The sequence below is a fragment of the Aegilops tauschii genome, chromosome 2, assembly GCF_002575655.3.
Source record: "Aegilops tauschii subsp. strangulata cultivar AL8/78 chromosome 2, Aet v6.0, whole genome shotgun sequence".
NCBI lineage: Eukaryota > Viridiplantae > Streptophyta > Magnoliopsida > Poales > Poaceae > Aegilops > Aegilops tauschii.
In genome coordinates, this window is record NC_053036.3 from 27,752,763 (window position 1) to 27,771,454 (window position 18,692).

Genomic DNA, 18,692 nt, shown 5'->3' on the forward strand with positions numbered 1-18,692 from the left:
GGACCAGATGAAGGAGGAGGAATATAGCTGGAATTTTGTGCCCATGGAGAGGGACGTGCATGCTAATGTGCATGGAGATGGACCATTTCCTTGCCCGTCACAGTCAGGAGACCAAGGTTTGGTCGCGCTTACACATTTGCCTAGTGGAGATGATTGATATCGCGGGGCTATAGCTGCAGTTGGGTGTGTGAGCTCTCCAATTTGAGAGAGTGTGACAGTGATGACGGATTGCGCTAAGCATTACCTTACGTAATACTTTATCGGCACAATAATGAAATAAGGCGACATATTTTTATGTCATATTTATGGGGAGGGCTACACATCTGCCGGCTGATTTTTTAAAAGATTGGTCGGGCGCTAACTGTCTGATTTGACGCATTGAGCGGCCGAGCGCTATCATCCACCATTGCAACACATGCCTTTTTGCAAAAATTTCTTGTAACAGACACATTGTTGCATAATTTTTTGCAACAGATGTCTTGTTGCAAATTATTTTTTTTGCAACAAACATCTTGTTGTAGGTCTTTTTAGAAATTATCTGCAAGAACTGTCTTGTGCAGACTTTTTTTTTGCAACCGAGAGCTTGTTGCAGGATTATATTTCAACAAAACGAAGCCGCGTCACATTACTGTAGTCGCTCGTCGCCAAGATTTGCAACAACACCGTTGTTGCTGAAATAGGTGCTTGCACTTATCTCTATGCAAACGACACATGGCACGCGACGGTGGCGGCGGATCCGTCGTGATTATCAGTCAGCTGAGGGTAATCATTTCCCTATATTTATTTAGTATTATTGTTGTTGATATTATTTCAATAATCCTGATCAGACATTATGAACTTTGATTTATTTATTTTTTGAAACGAATGTGGTAGGGAAATCTTCTACAATGATTTTTTTTTGTTTTGGAAAGAATAATAACTCAAATTCTATCAATCAGGACTTGAACCTGGGTGGCTGGGCCATACATCCACTCCCCTAACCAACTGAGCTTGGCTCACTTTTTAATATACTCCCTCCATTTGCTTATACAAAGCCACTATAAAATATATATTTTGCATCTATACAAGGCCACCGACAATAATTGAGGCAAAATTAATAATATTTTCTCGCACTAGCAACATGTTTAATACTTGCATGCATGCAGTCATAATGACCGCCATCTATTTCCTCCACTCTGTATTAATGATCACAGTAAACGAAAAGAAAAGCTGATTTGCAAAGCATACATTAAATTTTACATTGGTATCTATAATCTGAGTTTGTGGCCTTGTATACAAAACTGGAGGAAGTATGATCTTTAGAAAAATAATACACACTATATTATGAAATGAATGAAGTATTAATTAAAATACTTTGCTCTAAGTGACGGTGTCGCCGCGGATATAGCATATGAGATGTGCTAGTGGCGTAACTTGTATAGTCTCAACGCTACAAATTAATTTTCCCTTTGTGGCGATTAGCCATGAAGCCACTCCTACCTTCAAATCCAGTCGTGTTGAGGGTCGGCGCCACTACTGCGAGCATATCCGCATCCCGCTCCAGCGTCACTGGCGGCATTTACTGACCACCGCTAGTAATCTTTTTTGCATCACTGCATGCCTGCCATCTGTGAGCAACTACATGTCCACCAGACGTGTGCAATTGTAGTTCGGTCTTGCACAACTATGTTTACATTTTTTATCTTTTATCTTTAATTAAAAGTAAACAATTATATTCATGGATTAACATGAATTAAGGAAAAAATACAAAAAACATTGAGAAAAAACTAATATTAAAAAGAAATAATATGTCGATAGTCTAATTCGACTTAGATCGAACCTCACAAAAAAATTCCATGTGCATCCTTTTGCTTTTGAAGCGCAAAGAAATTGCTCACTAGGGTGGAGACAACCTAGAGCGGACTTGTGAAGCATGGGGGCATTGGAGCACACTTTTTAAACATCTCAAAAATTGTGCTTAAAAGTTTAAAAGAAAGTTGAGCTGTTTTACATGAATATGTATGCATGTGGTCAAAGTACCTGTTAATTCCCGTACAATAATATGTTACATTATACATTGTACAAAAAAGACAAAAATCCTGCCCAAAATCAACAAAAATAACAAGCTCATTTTTTTTGTGTATGTGTCTTGTTTATAAATCTCACATACAAGCACCTATGTTGATAAATTTTTGCACAGTTATACAACACCTCTACATATGGATGTACACCAAATTTTGAAAAAAAAAATCAAGCCATAAATATCAACGTTTTTTAACTTAAAAAACGGGCATAATTCGCTCATGCTCCAAAGTGAGTATTCAAGAGGAACTGGAAAATATGTGGATGAACTTGGGTACGTATGAACCCACTTCGAAAAACACATTTCTAAAGTCAAAAAGTTCTGAAAAAAGTTGCACGCATACATCTCCATGTTCTATGTGGGCAAAGAAAGTATTGCGGAAAAACAACTTTTTTTGGCCTGTACAAAAATACAAAAAATATATGTCATGGAACGCTATTTAGAAGTACAAAATTTTGACCCTTTTGCGAAGACAAAATAGAAACACATTTTTCCGCAGAACTTTGTGCCACACAAATATCTTGCGAACATGTACACGTGAAATTTTGTTTTGATTATTTTTACATTTTAAAACATGCTTCTAATGCATTTTTAAAAAAACGGGTTCATATGTACCCAGGTTCAGGACGCGCCTTCTCAGAGACAACCTCAGAGCATCTACAACCAGAACCCCCATAACCGTCCCAAACACCCGTGCGGACTGCCCGGTCAGTGCTCGAACTAGTTTTGGCCACAAAACCAGGCTCCCCATAGCCGGCACAAACACCTGGACGGGCCAACACTCCCCATATCCAGCCCATATCTAGGGCGGATATGGGGAGGCCCGAATGCGCCCGGGCAAACCCACCACATCATAGACAGATAGGGCCCACTCGGGGATACGAAGAGACCGTTGGTCCGACGGGTACCTCCTCCGATCCACGCCGCGTGGAGCCGCTTCGACATGCTGCCCGAGTGAGTAGGCCTGCTATTTAAGCCGGGTAGCGGCAGCCGAAACCCTATCCGCCGCCGCCACTTCCAATCCGCCCACCGCACCTTCCAGAGGCGTCGGATCACCGCCTACGCTACACTCACTCGGGAGCACCGTCTGCAGCTACTACTGGAGGAGATCCAGGCGACACGAGCTCCTCTCTTTGATGCATGCCTTCCTCCGGATTCGCCGGAGCCGGAGGAGGAGAAGGAGCAGGCGGGGGAGGAGTAGGTGGAGCAGCCGCTGAAAGCGGATCCCATGGAGGAGGGGAGATGGAGGAGGAGGAGGTAGAGGTGAAGCCAGCTACGGCTTCGTCATGGCGAACACGGAGGCGGCGTACGAGGCCTCTCAAGCGATGGAGATGGCGGGGCAGACCGCCATCCTCGACCTCGAGTCCATCCTGGATGACGCCTACATCGAGGTCAACCGGTGATTCATCCGGCAAGAACAGGCGGCGACAAAGGTGTTGTTCGCCGAACTGGACGGGAAGGCGGAGAGGGGGGGAGGGGAGGAGCTGGAGCCTCCACAGGCACAAGAGCTATCGCACTTGCCCGTCTACCCTGCGTCGTGCACGGAGATCGTCAACATCTCTGATGATGAGTAGTTTTAGCTATGTACGCAGTATGTAGGCTGTTATCTGCATGGCTAGAATGTATTTGAGTTATGAAGTTTGAGGTTCACAGTTGTGACGGACGTTTGTTGTGTGCTGCCTGGTCATTGTCCGTGGCCGTGCCCGGGCGCGTCCGCGGGTTTTTGGGGGGCGGATTTTGATGTTTGCGGTTGTAGATGCTCTCACTACCTTGTGGAACATGTACAACGGGGTGTCTATTGGTCATTTTACTCTTCAAATGTTAGGTTTCCAGACATGGGTGGGTCCTAAATATATTGATAGACATCCATACATTTAGAATGGCGGGACCAACTATAGTTGCTAGATAAACATCAAATATAGATCTCTGATAAATAAATAAAGAGTTTTGTTTCAGCACACCCTTCTTTAGAAAGGTTTGCTGATTTAGATGCAAATTAAAGGTGGAGATTATAATTACCCCTCCAATCAAAATGATTAGATTTTTATCACCTCTTGTTTAATCCATTGGGAGAATAGGGATCACAATTAGTTTATTGTGAATGTACCTGAAAACTCTTTTTAAGTAACTTCAAGATTTGTGTAGATTTTCTGTTTTCTAACAATTGATAAAGTCACCACAGATGGCTTCGTGGTCGACGGAAACGTCTCCTCCCACTAAACGCACATCGTCCAAAGGTCTGAAATAAATGCAGAAAAATGCGAGCACCAACATAAGTTTAGAACTTGATCTCTGGTGGGTTGGTTTGCCCATGGCTATAGTTATTGCTGCAACTTTTCGTAGCTAGTCTTTGAAAAGTATTAAGGAATTAACTAGGTAACCTTTCAGGTACGGTGCAACGTGGATGGACCAGATGAATAAGCAGGAATATAGCTGGAATTCTGCGTCCATGGAGAGGGACGTGCATCCTAATGTGCATGGAGATGGACCATTTCCTTGCGCGTCCGGAGACCAAGGTTTGGGCGCGCTTACACATTGCAAAGTTGAGACGATGGATACTGGGAGGCGAGCTGTCGTTGGGTGTGTGAGCTCCCCAATTTGAGAGTACGAGAGTGACGACGGATTGCACTGAGCATTGCCTTACGATAATACCTTATATGTTCAATGATAATATACTGGGACGTATTTTTTATTATATTTATTTAGAGTTATTGTTTGATCAAACTTTATAAACTTTGACTTCTTCGGAAAGGAATGCGGCAGGGGAAATCCGTACAATAGGATTGTACTGGAAAGAATAAGAAATAAGACCCAAATCCTCATCCGTGAGGACTTGAACCTGATTGACTGGGCCGTACATCCACTCCCCTAATCAAGTGAGCTAGTCTCAGTTTTTAGTGTTTGATTTAGAAAATAATACACACTATATAATGAAACGAATGGAATATTAACCAAATGACTTTGCTCTATGCTATACAAAGAACCTGGCATGTGTGACACGTGTTGCTACGATGTTCGCTGTGTGCATCGCCAATGCAGAAACCAGACATTCGCTTAATGCAATTATATCATTTCGATATATCAATTAAATAAAAATGTCCTTATTGAGAGAGAAAATGCGGGCCTTTTTCACTGTTCTGACCTTATGAGGAAACTTTAGCACAAAATGAACTCCACACAAAACAATTTCACGATCTGACCCTTTTCAGAAACGCCAAAGGCAGTGGCGTTGCTGCACTATGAAAACGCCGAACTAGCTAGCATTGCAGGCCTGGTCGAGATGCTACGTGGCAGGGCTGAAACGCCAAAGTTTGTTGCGTTGCTGGAAACGCCAAGGGGGTGGGCGTTGCTGCCCAAGCATGCAACGCCAAGGATGGTTGGCGTTCACCTAGCTTTTCATATTTTTCATTTATTTATAAAGTGAAGCAACGCTAGCTAGTTCGGCGTTTTCAAATAGAGAAGAAACGCCACGTCTTGTGGCGCTATTAAAAGGGTCAGATTGTGAAATAGTTTTGTGTGGAGTTCATTTTGTGCTAAAGTTTTCTGAAAGGGTCAAAGTAGTGAAAAGAGCCGAAAATGTGTTGATGCGCTCTAAGCTATCCAATAATGCACATGTGTGGCCCAGGTAGCAATACCACCGGAGCTGGACCTGCAAACGCCTGTGGCACTGTGGCAGAGCTATAAATAGTCGTTCTAATGTGAAATGTATCTTGGCATCTCTGCAGCATCTGCTTTGAGTCAAGTTCCTTCTGCCCTGGCCTTGCGTCAACAGGTACGTACGTTGTTTTACTTTTTTTAAGAAAAGGTGCGTATGTTGTCCATGTATGATTTATCGTTTCTAGTCGTTTATTATGTACTCTTTCTTTGATATTTTCTGTAATGTAATTGATCTATATTACCACGCAAAGGTATACTTGATGCTTCAACCTTCTTATTATCTCTATTATTATTTATTCATATTTTGAAGAATTTCAATCTTTAGCCGAGTTAGCCAGACATGCTTTTTTGAGGATATGGGCACACGATGAAGAGAATAAATCATACTTTGTCACGGATTTTGTTAGCCAGACCAGCTATGTCAGCAATTTTATTTTTTATTTGGGAAATACGGATTGTGCTTTTGTACTAGATTTATGAGTATTGCTAGTCGGTCCCCTCCACCCCCTAATGATGATGTTGTTACATTAATGTGTTCTAATGTTTGGAAGGTTGGTACAAATGTGTTTCTGGCACACAAAATGTGTTGTGCATGTTAAAAGTCTACTCATAGTGAGGAGTAACTTTGAACATATGCATGTTACTAGTCGAAGTTACTCTCCACTGTGAGTAGTCTGTTATGGCATCAATTGTTGATGTGTGGTCCTGTTTATTTTCCCAAAGGATATGCTTTGATGGTGTCCTGATTTGGTGCAATGTCTTTGTAGATTTCAAAGCACTCAATGCCTCGTAAAGTTGTTAAACTCCATCGTCTTGAAGACCTCTTCTGTGAGACAAGTACTGATAAAAGTATGAAGCTACAAGTTTTGCAAGACATAACAGAGAATTTCTCGGTGGATACGGTGATTGGTAGTGGTGGATTCGCAGTGGTTCACAAGGTAAGTCGGGCTACTTGTTTATTTTTCAGTTTGTAGAAGCTTTTCAGTTTGTAGATTACACACCTATAACTGAAGAAACATATAGGGAAAGCTTGAAGATGGTTGTGTAGCTGTGAAGAAGTTCCACGAAGTACTAGAGTACAAATCATTTGAGCGTGAGGTTGACTGTCTGATAAGGATTAAGCACCAAAATATAGTACGATGTATCGGTTATTATGCTGGAGAACAAAAAAAGATGGTGATGATGGACGGCAAGAATCTTTTGGTAGGAGTTCGACACCAACTGATTTGTTTCGAGTATCTTCACAATGGAAGCCTTCGCAGGAATCTTGATGGTATGACAGGTGCCCGGCCTATTTTTATGTGTAAATTTCTCCAAATTATATCCCCCCCCCCCCCCTCCAATTTATCAAAAAAAATGCACATACAAGGCATTGGCAACATCACACTTTTTTAAACATAATACTCCCTACTTTCTAGTTTGTTGGGCCTATCTCAGCTTTTGAAATGTTTCGGTTTGTTATTACTCCCACTTCTATTCCTCTTCATAACATGTAGATTTTTAGGCGCATTAAATTGCTACATCAAAAGATTAAAAGGAAATTGACGCATGCAACCTTCACTGCTCATTTAGCCTAGGCATGCATATGTGTACTTGTTTTCCTCAAAAAGAATCACGTTTGCATCAACCTAGGCACAAGATGTAGTCATCTATCACATCGCTTCCCCACTAATCAAAACCACTGCGAATCCACCACTACCAATCACCGTATCCACCGAGAAATTCTCTGTTATGTCTTGCAAAACTTGTAGCTCCATACTTTTATCAGTACTTGTCTCACAGAAGAGGTCTTCAAGACGATGGAGTTTAACAACTTTACGAGGCATTAGTGGTTTTGGTAGTGGTGATACGGTGATTTTGATTAGTGTGCTTGCTTTCCTCAAAAGAATCACGGTTGCATCAACCTAGGCACAAGATGTAGTCATCTATCACATCGCTTCCCCACTAGGGACCTTCTGAACTGAATATTTAAGAGAATCGATTCAAGAATTAAACTAACGAAAGCCTCTTTTCGTTGTACAATGTTATAGAGGGTTGGATACTGTATGGTCAGGGGCGTGTCCCCTAGCCATGTATCTTCCCAGAACCTAGTTGAATTGCTGTTCCAAAAGATGAATCATTCGGTTGCGCCATTACTACTGTGAGGGTCTTAGAGTGTAGATACTTGTTATGAAATAATTGTATTCATAGACCCTTGTCCTCAATAGAAAGTCTATACAACCATTTACTGAGTAGGCATATGTTCTTTTCCTCAAGGTTTCTATCCTTAAGCACCCTTGTTCCATCGGCCTATAGATTATATCCCACTTTGGCAACCTATATTTTGATTAAGGGAGTGTTTGGAGTCCCTCCGCTCCAGACTCCGCTCGCGGAGCTGACGGAGCTACAGGCTAAATAAATGGAGCTGGAAAATAGGTGCTCCGCAGATCCCTGTAATTTTGTGGAGCCTGTGGATAGCCGAAAAGGCCCCAAGTCTCATCGCTCTGCCAGGAGAAATGTGGTCCATAAAAGTCTAATATTTTTCGTACACCCATATGTACCTCAAAGAAAGTCAATAGGAACATTGGCATACTTGTAAGCATGGAATTTATCAGGATTAGCTGACCCCATAATGCATAAGCTTGCCTGTCCAACAGCTAAGCTTTTTCTCAAATCAATCCTCTATGCAATTGCATTCTTTGTTGTTAAGTTTTCGGAGATGAATTGGTATTCCCTGATATTTAAATGGTAGAGAACCCAACCCACACCCAAACAATTGTCTATAGTTTTCCTGCTCTTCCTTGGCGCGTTCAAAACAGAACAGTTCACTCTTGCTGGAATTAATTTTCAAACCAGACAGTTGTTCGAAGAGACAGAAAACAAGTTTCATATTCCTAACCTTGCCAAATCATGTTCCATTAAAATAATAGTGTCATCAGCGTACTGAAAAATGGAAACCCCACCATCCACATGATGAGGGATAAGCCCACTTTCCTCACTGTCCTCTTTGGCTCGATCAATTAGGACCGCCAACATATCGGCCATGATATTAAACAAGATTGAAGACATTGGATCCCCCTGCCTCAGTGCCTTGTGTGTCGGGAAATAACGACTTATGATGTCATTAACCTTTATCTCAATGTTTTTTTTGTACAGAGGATTCTACCTGTTTCCTTCAGGCCACATCAAAACCCTTCATAAGCAAGGCCTACTGCAAAAATGGCCATTTAACCTTATTGTATGATGTTTCAAAGTCCACTTTGAAGACAACTCCATCTAGTTTCTTTGAGTGAATTTCGCACAAGGTTTTGTGAAGAATGACAACACCCTCCAGGATATTTCGTTCCGGCATGAACTCCGTCTGAGTTGGCTGCACCACAGTATGCGCAATCGAACATCGTAAGAAGGACCCAAACATACAAACTAAATTTGCAATGTAGTCCTTGAGTAATGGGCTTCTGTGGCAAACCAAATCCGCTGTGGCCAACGAACCACTTCGGCCGAATTGATGGTTGTTGCCACTCCTCGACCTCGAAGACTACCTGGAACAAGAGGGCGTTGATGTCAAAATCATAGTCACAACTGCCTTTCTACTCCGTATATATTGGCATTGTGGCCCGTAGGAGAACGGGGCCAGTACATGAGGTGGCCTATTACAAGCTCTAGGGCGGAATTCAGTAAAATTATGCCTACGCAAATGCTTTGCTTTGTTGAACATGGAGCCTAGTACCCCAGAATCATAAAAAATAAGCCCCTTCCTAAATTTGATAAGGCTTCTAAACTAGTTATCCTATAACTAGCTCAGAAGCCCCAATGAACGAGTGACGATTTATGAGAGAAGCTCGGGAGGAGCCAGCTTATTTTTTAGGCCGCGAAAAGAACTCGTGCCCCAATGAATCAGTCACAACCCACGCAGATGACGCAGCTTATGCACATCGTCCTACGACATTAGGGTTCTCAAACAAAAAACAAAAAAATCCTACAACATTGGGGCTTCTCCACACCCGCCTTTGCCTTCACACGATAGTCGCCGCTGCCACCTCCACACAATAGTCGTCCACCACATTGCCATATTGATCCATGCATGACGAATTGCTCTGGAACGCCGAAGAGATGACATGTGCATCATCTCTTCTCCGACCATGGCTGCCGCCTACAACCATGAATTCATTATCATCGTCGATTCCCTGGCTCCCCGGCATCTTAACCAAGCTCATCGTGATCACGCAATTGTTTCCCCTCCTCTCTCGCCTCCTCGTGTCTCGTAGCCTACCGCCTTGCGCCAACCTAGGCTGCTGCTGTTCGCCATCACCATGGCCGGTCCGCTTGGTCTCACCTAGGCTTCTCCACGATTGGTCTGGTCCTCGAAAACTTGACCGCGATGCTCTTCGGTCTGGTCCGGTCCGGTTCGAACCCCCGACGGCCGGTCCAAACAGCGGCTAGATCAGGGACCGGACCATGTCCGCCCAGAGTGGTGCCGCCACAACACAGTCCGTATTCATACACCTGGAGAATAGAACTAATCTAATGAGTTCTCTCATGCTTTTCTTCCAATAGATCGGTTAGCATTGAGCTAGGCATGTAGGCCGACCAAAATAAGGCTAGACATGTATAGCCACTACATGGGTACAAGTCGTAATTAACGACACACTAATTTCCCAGGGGATTGGTTCTTTTGCCCCACTTTACATGGGGTTTTATGATTTGCCCTAGACTTGTCTAAATGGTAAGTGGCCCCGGCCCCACCCGTCATTCTCGAGGTGGGGGGGGGGGGCAAAAGATCCCATTTCTTCTGATTTCCCCTTTTATCGATGTGTGGGTCGATGAAAAATAGATGATACACCGTGCATTACTGCGAAAATTAGTTGCAACATATTATTTTGATGAGATTTGGTTGTCTAGATTTGTATATTAGAGTGAAGACTAAAATAGATCTGATGAATAGAATATAAGTAGTATATCTGATGCATATTAAAAGAAATAAAAGTGCTAGGTCGATGAAGTGGGATGTGTGCATGTTGAGAGCAATAGTAGAAGTATCATTTCTCGTGCATGTTGAGTGAAATAACAGTAGTGGGGTAGATACAGCGGGATGTGTGGTGAGGTCACGTGCATGCATGTTGAGATAAATAGAAGTAGTGGGGATCAACTATTTATGTATATATGAAATACAAATAACTGAAATTCTACAGTGTGAAATGAAACTTTAAAAGCTTGTAATTTTGAGAAAGACTTTGACCAACTTAATGGACTTGGTTATAATTTTCTGAACATTATTAATTTGTTTAATTGATAGACGACTATCATTGTTGGAGTCAGTGGAACATGTGTTATGATACTATCCGAGGAATTTGTCTCGGTCTGCACCATCTTCATGAGCACAGGATACTTCATGGAGATATCAAACCAGATAATATACTGCTTGGTGATGACATGACTCCAAAAATTGCGGATTTTGGTTTGTCAAGGCTGTTGGAGCAAGGAAAAAGCCGAATTCTCATTGAAAAAAAATATGGAACACAGTAAGCTAAGTCTCCATTGAAATTTCATTGTTTAGTCAGAGAAATCATTCATCCATGTATCTGATTGTATCAATTTTCATGCAGGGGATACACCGCACCAGAGTACACAAACAATGGGGAATTTACTATCAAATCAGACATATATAGTTTGGGTGTTTTAATAGAAAACATACTAAATAATGGACAACACACGATATCCATGGATGATACAGTAAGAAGATCCCCCCCCCCCCCCCCCCCCCCCCGCGTCTTTGTAGATAGTGAGACTATAAGATGAAGCAAGAGCATCGTCAGCAAAACCCCTAAACTTTGAAACGCACGCAAGGAAAACCCCTAATTATTAGACCCCATGTTTTTTTTAGAACGAAGGCTCAGGACGAGCCCGGCTTTGAATTAAAAAAGCCATCAACCGGCCAGGATTACAACAAGCACCAAGTACAGAGACGAACACAGAAAACAGCTAAAAGGGTACAAGAGTGCTGTGCTAACAGCTAATAGGCTTCCTACCATCCACAAGCAAAGATGCAGCATCTAAAGAACAAGACCAGCTTGGAGACGTTGAAGCCCTCCACCGAGTGAGATCCACCCCACCGAGACACCATCTGACCTTGAGGAGACCCAGCTAGCAAGCGGGGGTGACGATGGCAGCTCCATGGGCTCCGGCCGAAGCGGCGACAACCTCCTACATCTCCGAAAGGGGCTCCCTAGCCCCTCGCCTGGCACGAGGCGCTGATCCGTCGGACGATGAGAACGCTCTCCCAAGAGCAAAGGTGTACACCCGACGCCATGGCCACACGAAATGCCATACCAGAGCACCATCAACACGCGTCGCCGAGCTCAACGAAGGGCAACATGGCACTGGGAGGGAACCAACACGCAAGGAGAAGCAAAAGCACGGTGGGGCTGCCGATGACAGAGCAACAATGGAGTGGAGCCACTGGACTGAACATGGAGACGAAGCTGCCAAACGCCCACCAGCTCCAACCATGTCGCCGCCAGACGCCCACCAACCAGATCGGACTCACCACCGCCCCAAACTCACCGAAGGCGGCACCACCATGGGGGTGACGGCGCCGCGAGCGTCGCTGCCGCCCAATCCAAAGGGATTTGGGTTTTCACCCCGGTATACGAGCAGGGGAACGAGGCAGAGGGGGAAAGGGATAACCTTGACGGCGCCTACAAGTAGGAGACGGCGCCCTCAGGCGTCGCCGTCGTCGTGGCCGGCAGAGCCAGCCATGGATTTCTCCGGGCTCCACGTCTTCCCCACCCCTAGCACAGACGCGGCGCCGGCAGCCTGGGCCAGCCGGAGACCAGATCTGACAGGGGCCGAAAGGGTTGGAGACGGAGGCGTCAGATCCGGGACGGGCGCCCCCGCGGCCACCGCGCCCCACAGCCACCACCCGCCGCCGCCTTGCCACCCGCGCGGCCAAGGAGGACGGCCAGCACTAGCGACGGCCGCTTGCTGAGGTCGCCGTCGCTCCACCACCCGAGGCCGCCGCCGCCTCGGCTCCAAAGCCCCCTGCACGAGACAGGGCGGAACAGATCCTCGCCACCACCCTTCCCGGGCGGACGCGCAGCACTCCGGCGACCCCCTCCGGTGGTGGCGAGGGAGAGGAGAGTGGGGGAGGGGAGGCTGGCGGCGGGCTAGGTTATCACCGCCCGAGTCGCCCCTGCGGGAGCGACGCGGGGGCCGGGCCAGAGAGTTACACTCGTGTGATATTTCTAGACCCCATGTTCCACTGTCCTATATTTTATTAATTTTGTCTAACTAACTGTATACATCGACATAAGTACGTAACATGTTTAGCTTGCTAATTATATTGGCCCACATCTGAATACCGACCACCAACATAATTACTAGCTAGCTGCCTAATCAGAAAATATTCGCTCTAAATCAACAAATATTTAACAGATGCTATGATTAGTACAAATTACACTATCATTAATTAATTGGCAAATAATAGCATACGAACACCCTAATTCTTGAACATGTTAATTCCAATTTTTTTATGGGTTGATACATAATTATGATTAGCGCAAAGGGTGGACGTAGAGGGCACCCAAATAAGGTGCCCTTGGTGTACGGCCCCTTCTAGGATTGGGAATTTTTTGGGGGGGGGGGGGGGGGGGGGGGGGGGATGGGGCTATGTATTTGGGCGAGTGGAGTCAAAGTTTATCTTGACGGCAAGTTTACCCCCACACTGTTTTGCTAATAAAAATGTAGCTGGGCAAGTGGAGTGGAAGGTTGGACCAGCTCGATGCATCTGAGAAGCACACACAACTGGAACAAGTGAGAGCATGCATCGACATATCAAAAAGGTGCAGACAACATGAACCAGAGAGTAGACCTGTTACACAGGATATCCTCGGTTCCCTTGGTGTTGACACTTCTTCCTTACCGGTATCGGTACAGCCGGTATATGATCATTCCAATTTCATTTCGCGAAAACATGTGACTTCTCCATTATCATAAACGTAGACGTGTGTCGTCATTGCCCTTACTTGTTGGAGGTATGGTCTCTTAGTTCAAGTTAAGTGAGAAGCTGTTTTTGTATCCCAGCAGGCATCAATCACAGGCATGGAGTCAATGGTGCAGGCCGAGCCATCATTGGAGGGAGAAACCGGCCGCACGTCCAAGATGCTTCAATCGGAATCGTTGCTGATTGCCAACAACAAGCCCCGTCACTGGAGATGGATATCCCTCCCAGATTCCAGGTTTGCTCACCAAACATTCAAACCAGAGAAATGCTCTCAACGACCGTATTCAGATCAACAGTTTCCAGTTCCCGGGCTTGATTTTGTTTTGTTCCGTGACAAGGTTTGCCAAGTATGCGGAGCTCCTGAGTGTGTACTTCCTCGCGATCAGCGGAGAGGTCTCACCAGCAGACCTTTGCGCCGGTGCAAGCTACACCGTTTACCTAGTGTACAAGCTGGCGAGCAGCTCCTGTGGCTTGAGAGGTTTCGTGCAGACGTCGTCGCTTAGGCTCCACGGGGAGCATACCGTCGCCACCAGCAAGGTTAGCCTCGGCCAGGAAGCGTGCGCATCGGACAGCGATGTTACCTACCCTGTCCCGAGGAGCGATGGCTGGTTGGAGCTTAAGCTGGCGGAGTTCACAAATGATGACGAGATGCGACAAGAGAAGGGGGTGATCGTGGATCTCCGTGAGGAGAACGTCGCCGTGGAGAAGAGAGGACTCATCGTGGAGGGCATGGAGTTCAGGAGCAATTAGCTGTGCTCATGTCATTTGTGGCCATGCTATTCAGGGATTTGATATGTAATAAGCCCAGCTTGGCAAACATACATTCATGTTAGTCTCAAATCACGTAAATTTCTTACTGTTAAACCAAAAGCATTATGTTCTACTTGTATTTTCTTATATTTAGATTTTTTTTTCTTGTAAGCACATGAACACTTGTTCAGATGAACTTGAACAATTTTTTCAATACACAAACATCATTTTGTTTTAAGTTCTACCAACCATTTCTGTCACATATAAGAACAAATTCCAAATAAAGACATGATTCTTGTAATATCCACATGGTTTTTTTTTCTTATTTTTGATATAGCTTACAATTCATGCCGAATAGTACATGAATAACTTTTTGCGACACATGAATGAATCTTTTGAAATATAATAATATATATTTTTAAATACACATACATTTTAAGAAATACAAAATTATATATTTTAAGCACACATGGCCAATTTTTTTCAATTTTATTATTTAAAATTGGAAATATTTTAAAAAAATTATCATAAAACTTGTTCCTGCTCGATGGGTCATTCTAAATGGCCGCTGCAGCCGAGCCAGTTTTGTTGCTTGCGCTAGAAGCGAGGCAAAAAGGGTGAAATGGACTGAAAGTGAGGTACACAATCGAAGCCGCTTCCTATTTGGCACTTTAGGGTGCCGGTTACTGCCCCTACTCCCCCTTGTCATTGGGCTGGGACCATTTGCTTCTTCCTCTTTCTTCTTCTCTTCTCTAATCCAACCGCACCCAGCAAGCCAACACCTATTTGCCGCCTTATGTACCATTTAAAGGCAATTCAGTACATGGCACACACCCCTTCCCCTTATTTACGTTCTAACTAGCAAAACCGTCCGTGCGTTGCGATGGGAGAAAAAAAAATCATATTTTTCAATAATCTTGACCACATTTTGCTGCATCACCAAGATACATTATCACTCTCATTTTCTGAAATCATGAACAATTTTTAAAATCATGAACTTTTTTTAAACTTGTGAACATATCTGAAATCATGAACATTTTTACAGATTTTCAAACATTTTTTAAGATCATGAACACTTTTTAGCGAGGAGTGCGCGCGTTGAGGAGAGAGTTGACTTTGTGCGAAGGGATAAGACAAATCTGATGGCCACCAGCACTTACATCTGACTGTTCGAAAGCGACGGGCCAAACCCCTGGTCCGTCGGCCGATGTGTAGTAGTGGCCTTACTTTTTAGCGGTCGCAATGAAGGTACCTAAGCATGCCACCTCCACCAGCTCGCGTCGGTGGGCCCTAAAAGTCATACACACATCGCCATCAACCTCTGTCCCATGACCGTCTCCGGATCACCAAGGTTAGGTTTGCCCACACCTCTTTTTATTTAGGTCATGTTGCATAATTCTCATAAATGAGATAATTCGAGGTACAATATTAGTATGTTTATAATTATTTTCTTTGTTTACCTTATTATTATTTATTACCAAATACATTTGATAATATAGTTCAACAAACTTATCTTCATGCCTGGCACATCAATCATTCCATCAAATTATATTTTGTGCAAACTTGAGCGTTCAGGACCTCTAAAAGATTTGTTTTGCCTTTGTGTGATAACCTTTAGGCTACACTAGTCAAAGTGATGTTGCTACAAGGACCATGGTGCAATGTATGGTTGGCAACAACTAACAAGACACCGACAATACTTTGTAATATGGTGCAATTAACAAAGCGGTGGTCTCTGGTTACATGATCCCAAACTCCAAACCTACAGGTTGTAGTGTTGACGATTGAGGACTAGGGCGAAGCCATGGCGGCAGTGGAGGAAGCGGTCATAATAGTCGAGTGGCAAGAGGAAGCACACAACGAGTCTAGGTTGGTGCGAAAAAGGCAGACTCATGTCAACATTGTCTGTGGCGGGCACGGAAAAGGCAAAGGAGGCGCAGAAGAGGGAGAGCATGTGCGGAGGAAGGCAGAGGAGGGTCTCCCCAGGAGGTCATCATATAGCAGAGGCACCATGGAGGACTTTTGTGTATGATTCAGGGTTCTAGTTGACTCCTCTCATTTCATTCGGCTAATAAGATATCTTGGGCCAGGTCTAGATGGGCCAAGCCCATATACCACACTAGCACATGATCCTTGTGGACCATTCCTTTTTTTTTGGTAAAATGGCAACAAAAGCATGAGTCAGCCCAGCCCAAGGCGCAATGCCAAAAGACATAGCATCCGAAAATTGCGAGATCGTCAGGCTAAGCCAACACCGATCCGCAAGACCCACACTACACACGCACCGCATATGGTTACAACTTACAAATACAATAATGTTGCTGTTTGTTCTATTTTCTATTGTAAACAACTGCGCGAGGCTAAGACACATCCCACACAATCATGAGGTCAGTAGACCATGTTCACTACCACTGGATTCCCCAAATACAGAGCCGCCATACAAGTGCAGGTGCAGCGCAGAGGAAAATTACAAGATGCTGAGGAGGATGCGGGGTGTTGATGTAGGGCATGAAGAAGGGGTGGCTCATATCTGTCTCATCAGAGAAGACGCTGAGGAGGGGGTAGGTTGTCATGGCAACCGCGGAAGAGGCGGCGCCTGACGAGGCCCTGCCAACACTTGCAAACAAGGGAGGAACAGAAGAGGGAGGAGGGCTAACATGGAGGTAGATTTTATCACTAAATTTGCGCTCTACCTGCTGTTAGGAGTATTTTTTTGGACAGGAATAGCATTCTCAAACGGAAGATGTGAAGAAATAAAGTCTACGGGATTAGTATCCCAAACGGAAGTCAAGAAGGCAGGCCTTGCGAAGCAGTCAACCACCTGGTTTGCATTGCGATTACAAAATCACTCGGCGTGGCATCCATTCCAAAATGGTTCGTGGCACCATTCGGTGCTTCCATGAGATATCAAGCAATCAGATTTCCACTACATCCTAGGTGCAGCCAAACTTTTTGTTGACACTATTAGCTGCTTCCAGGTAGAGCTAAAGAACATAGAATCAATCTAGGCAGCACCAGCCGCAGAATGCAGAATCCATTACATAGTCCAGGGGACACCTAAAAAGTGGCAAACGATATTAAACCAAAACGGACACAGGGGCACAGGGCAGCACAACACCACTTCCCCAGCTCCACCATCTTGGCTACGATCAAGTCAAGATCAACCTCCAGCAGCTTCCTCCCCCCAAAGAGCCGCTGGTGCTGCAAGAAAAAAAAAGGAGCATTTCATGCATGGCATCCTGCTCACCGGGTTGTTGCACAAGTTTAACTTCAAAACTCAGGTCGCCAAAACAGAGCCCAAGCCACCAAGGATGAACAGAGCAAACCACACAAATGGGCAGCTAAGAAAATAGGTGGCCGACAGTTTCAATGTGCTCAGAGAAGGGGCAATGCCAATTGCCCGTACCATACTCTATCCGGAATGACTTGCAAGGTGAATTATCCTGCTTTTTAAAGGGAAATATGATGCCCGTGTAAGTCAGAGCTCTATACATCGACTTGCGGTGTAGATTTTGTTAGCAGTGAGCTCCCACACAGCAGTCATCCTGATTAGGCGAGGGTGATATTAGAGTAATATTACACAGTTAGTACAAGAAGTTGTCGCGGATACACAAGTTAGTAATGTTGCATAAGTGATGCACAACCAGTGGTCCAAATCAGCCTGGGAGGTGAGGGTGCGGTGGTACTAGAATGAACCTCCTGTGCTCAGTCATCTCATCACAATCGCACCGTGTCTCTGTCATGCTTGATGTTGCTCATGACGTACTTCGCGTTGACGGCATACCCGCCCTACCCTGTTGTGCTCCCAGCCTCCCACACAAACTGCTCGAGGAGCTTCCGCGTGCTGCTTGACTGCTATAACCTCTTCCTTATAACCCACAACGGCCTCGCACACGTCCTCAACCGGTAACACTACCAGCTCCTAGTTTGGGATCCTGTAAACAGTTGCTGGACCGACAACCGAGTTCATTGCACCATGGTACAAAGTACGATCAGCTTCTTCTTACCAACATTACATTACACCACAGATCTTGTAGGAACATCGCAACTGACTAATGTAGCCTAAAGATCATCAAACAAAGGCAAAGCAAAAAAATTTAAAGGGCTACTAGGCTCAAGTTTGCACAAAATCTAATCTAATGAAATATTGGCGTGTAATACGATTGGTTCAATGAAGTATATTAATTAACTAATAAATTCAAGTAACAAATAAAAAAGGTAAAAGAAAGAATTATAACGTAC

At 44.5% G+C, this 18,692-nt stretch overlaps 2 protein-coding genes across 11 annotated transcripts in view; one reads left to right on the forward strand and one right to left on the reverse strand.

Annotated features, from left to right (window-relative positions):
• LOC109739077 (uncharacterized) overlaps positions 1-18,692 on the reverse strand; it is a 91,408-nt gene that overhangs the window by 66,012 nt on the left and 6,704 nt on the right. Inside the window, exon 3 of one of the 5 annotated variants that reach the window (XM_040401426.3) lies at positions 8,795-9,236. The exons of 1 other annotated variant lie outside the window; for it this stretch is intronic. The gene's annotated coding sequence lies outside the window, so the exon portion shown is untranslated. 3 more of the 5 variants (XM_020298160.4, XM_040401425.3, XM_020298159.4) reach the window with 3 other exon arrangements.
• LOC109767535 (cysteine-rich receptor-like protein kinase 44) lies at positions 5,688-14,692 on the forward strand. Of its 6 annotated transcripts, none has more exons than XM_073507762.1 (8): positions 5,688-5,834; positions 6,487-6,657; positions 6,743-7,001; positions 10,995-11,220; positions 11,305-11,431; positions 13,445-13,636; positions 13,781-13,935; positions 14,039-14,692. In XM_073507762.1, exons 1-8 carry the CDS (start codon positions 5,766-5,768, stop codon positions 14,448-14,450), a joined length of 1,611 nt encoding a protein of 536 aa, XP_073363863.1. In that variant the 5' UTR covers positions 5,688-5,765; the 3' UTR covers positions 14,451-14,692. The 6 variants fall into 6 exon arrangements, with proteins under 6 accessions (XP_073363863.1, XP_073363864.1, XP_073363865.1 ...); XM_073507763.1 differs by having other exon boundaries at positions 5,690-5,834; positions 13,784-13,935; XM_045232502.2 differs by having other exon boundaries at positions 5,701-5,834; positions 6,743-6,992.

Coding starts and splice junctions, on each gene's coding strand:
- LOC109767535 (XM_073507762.1), top strand. CDS start 5,766: ATGTATCTTGGCATCTCTGCAGCATCTGCTTTGAGTCAAGTTCCTTCT. Junction 6,658..6,742: donor GATTCGCAGTGGTTCACAAG/GTAAGTCGGGCT, acceptor AGAAACATATAG/GGAAAGCTTGAAGATGGTTG. Junction 13,637..13,780: donor TACCGGTATCGGTACAGCCG/GTATATGATCAT, acceptor TTTGTATCCCAG/CAGGCATCAATCACAGGCAT.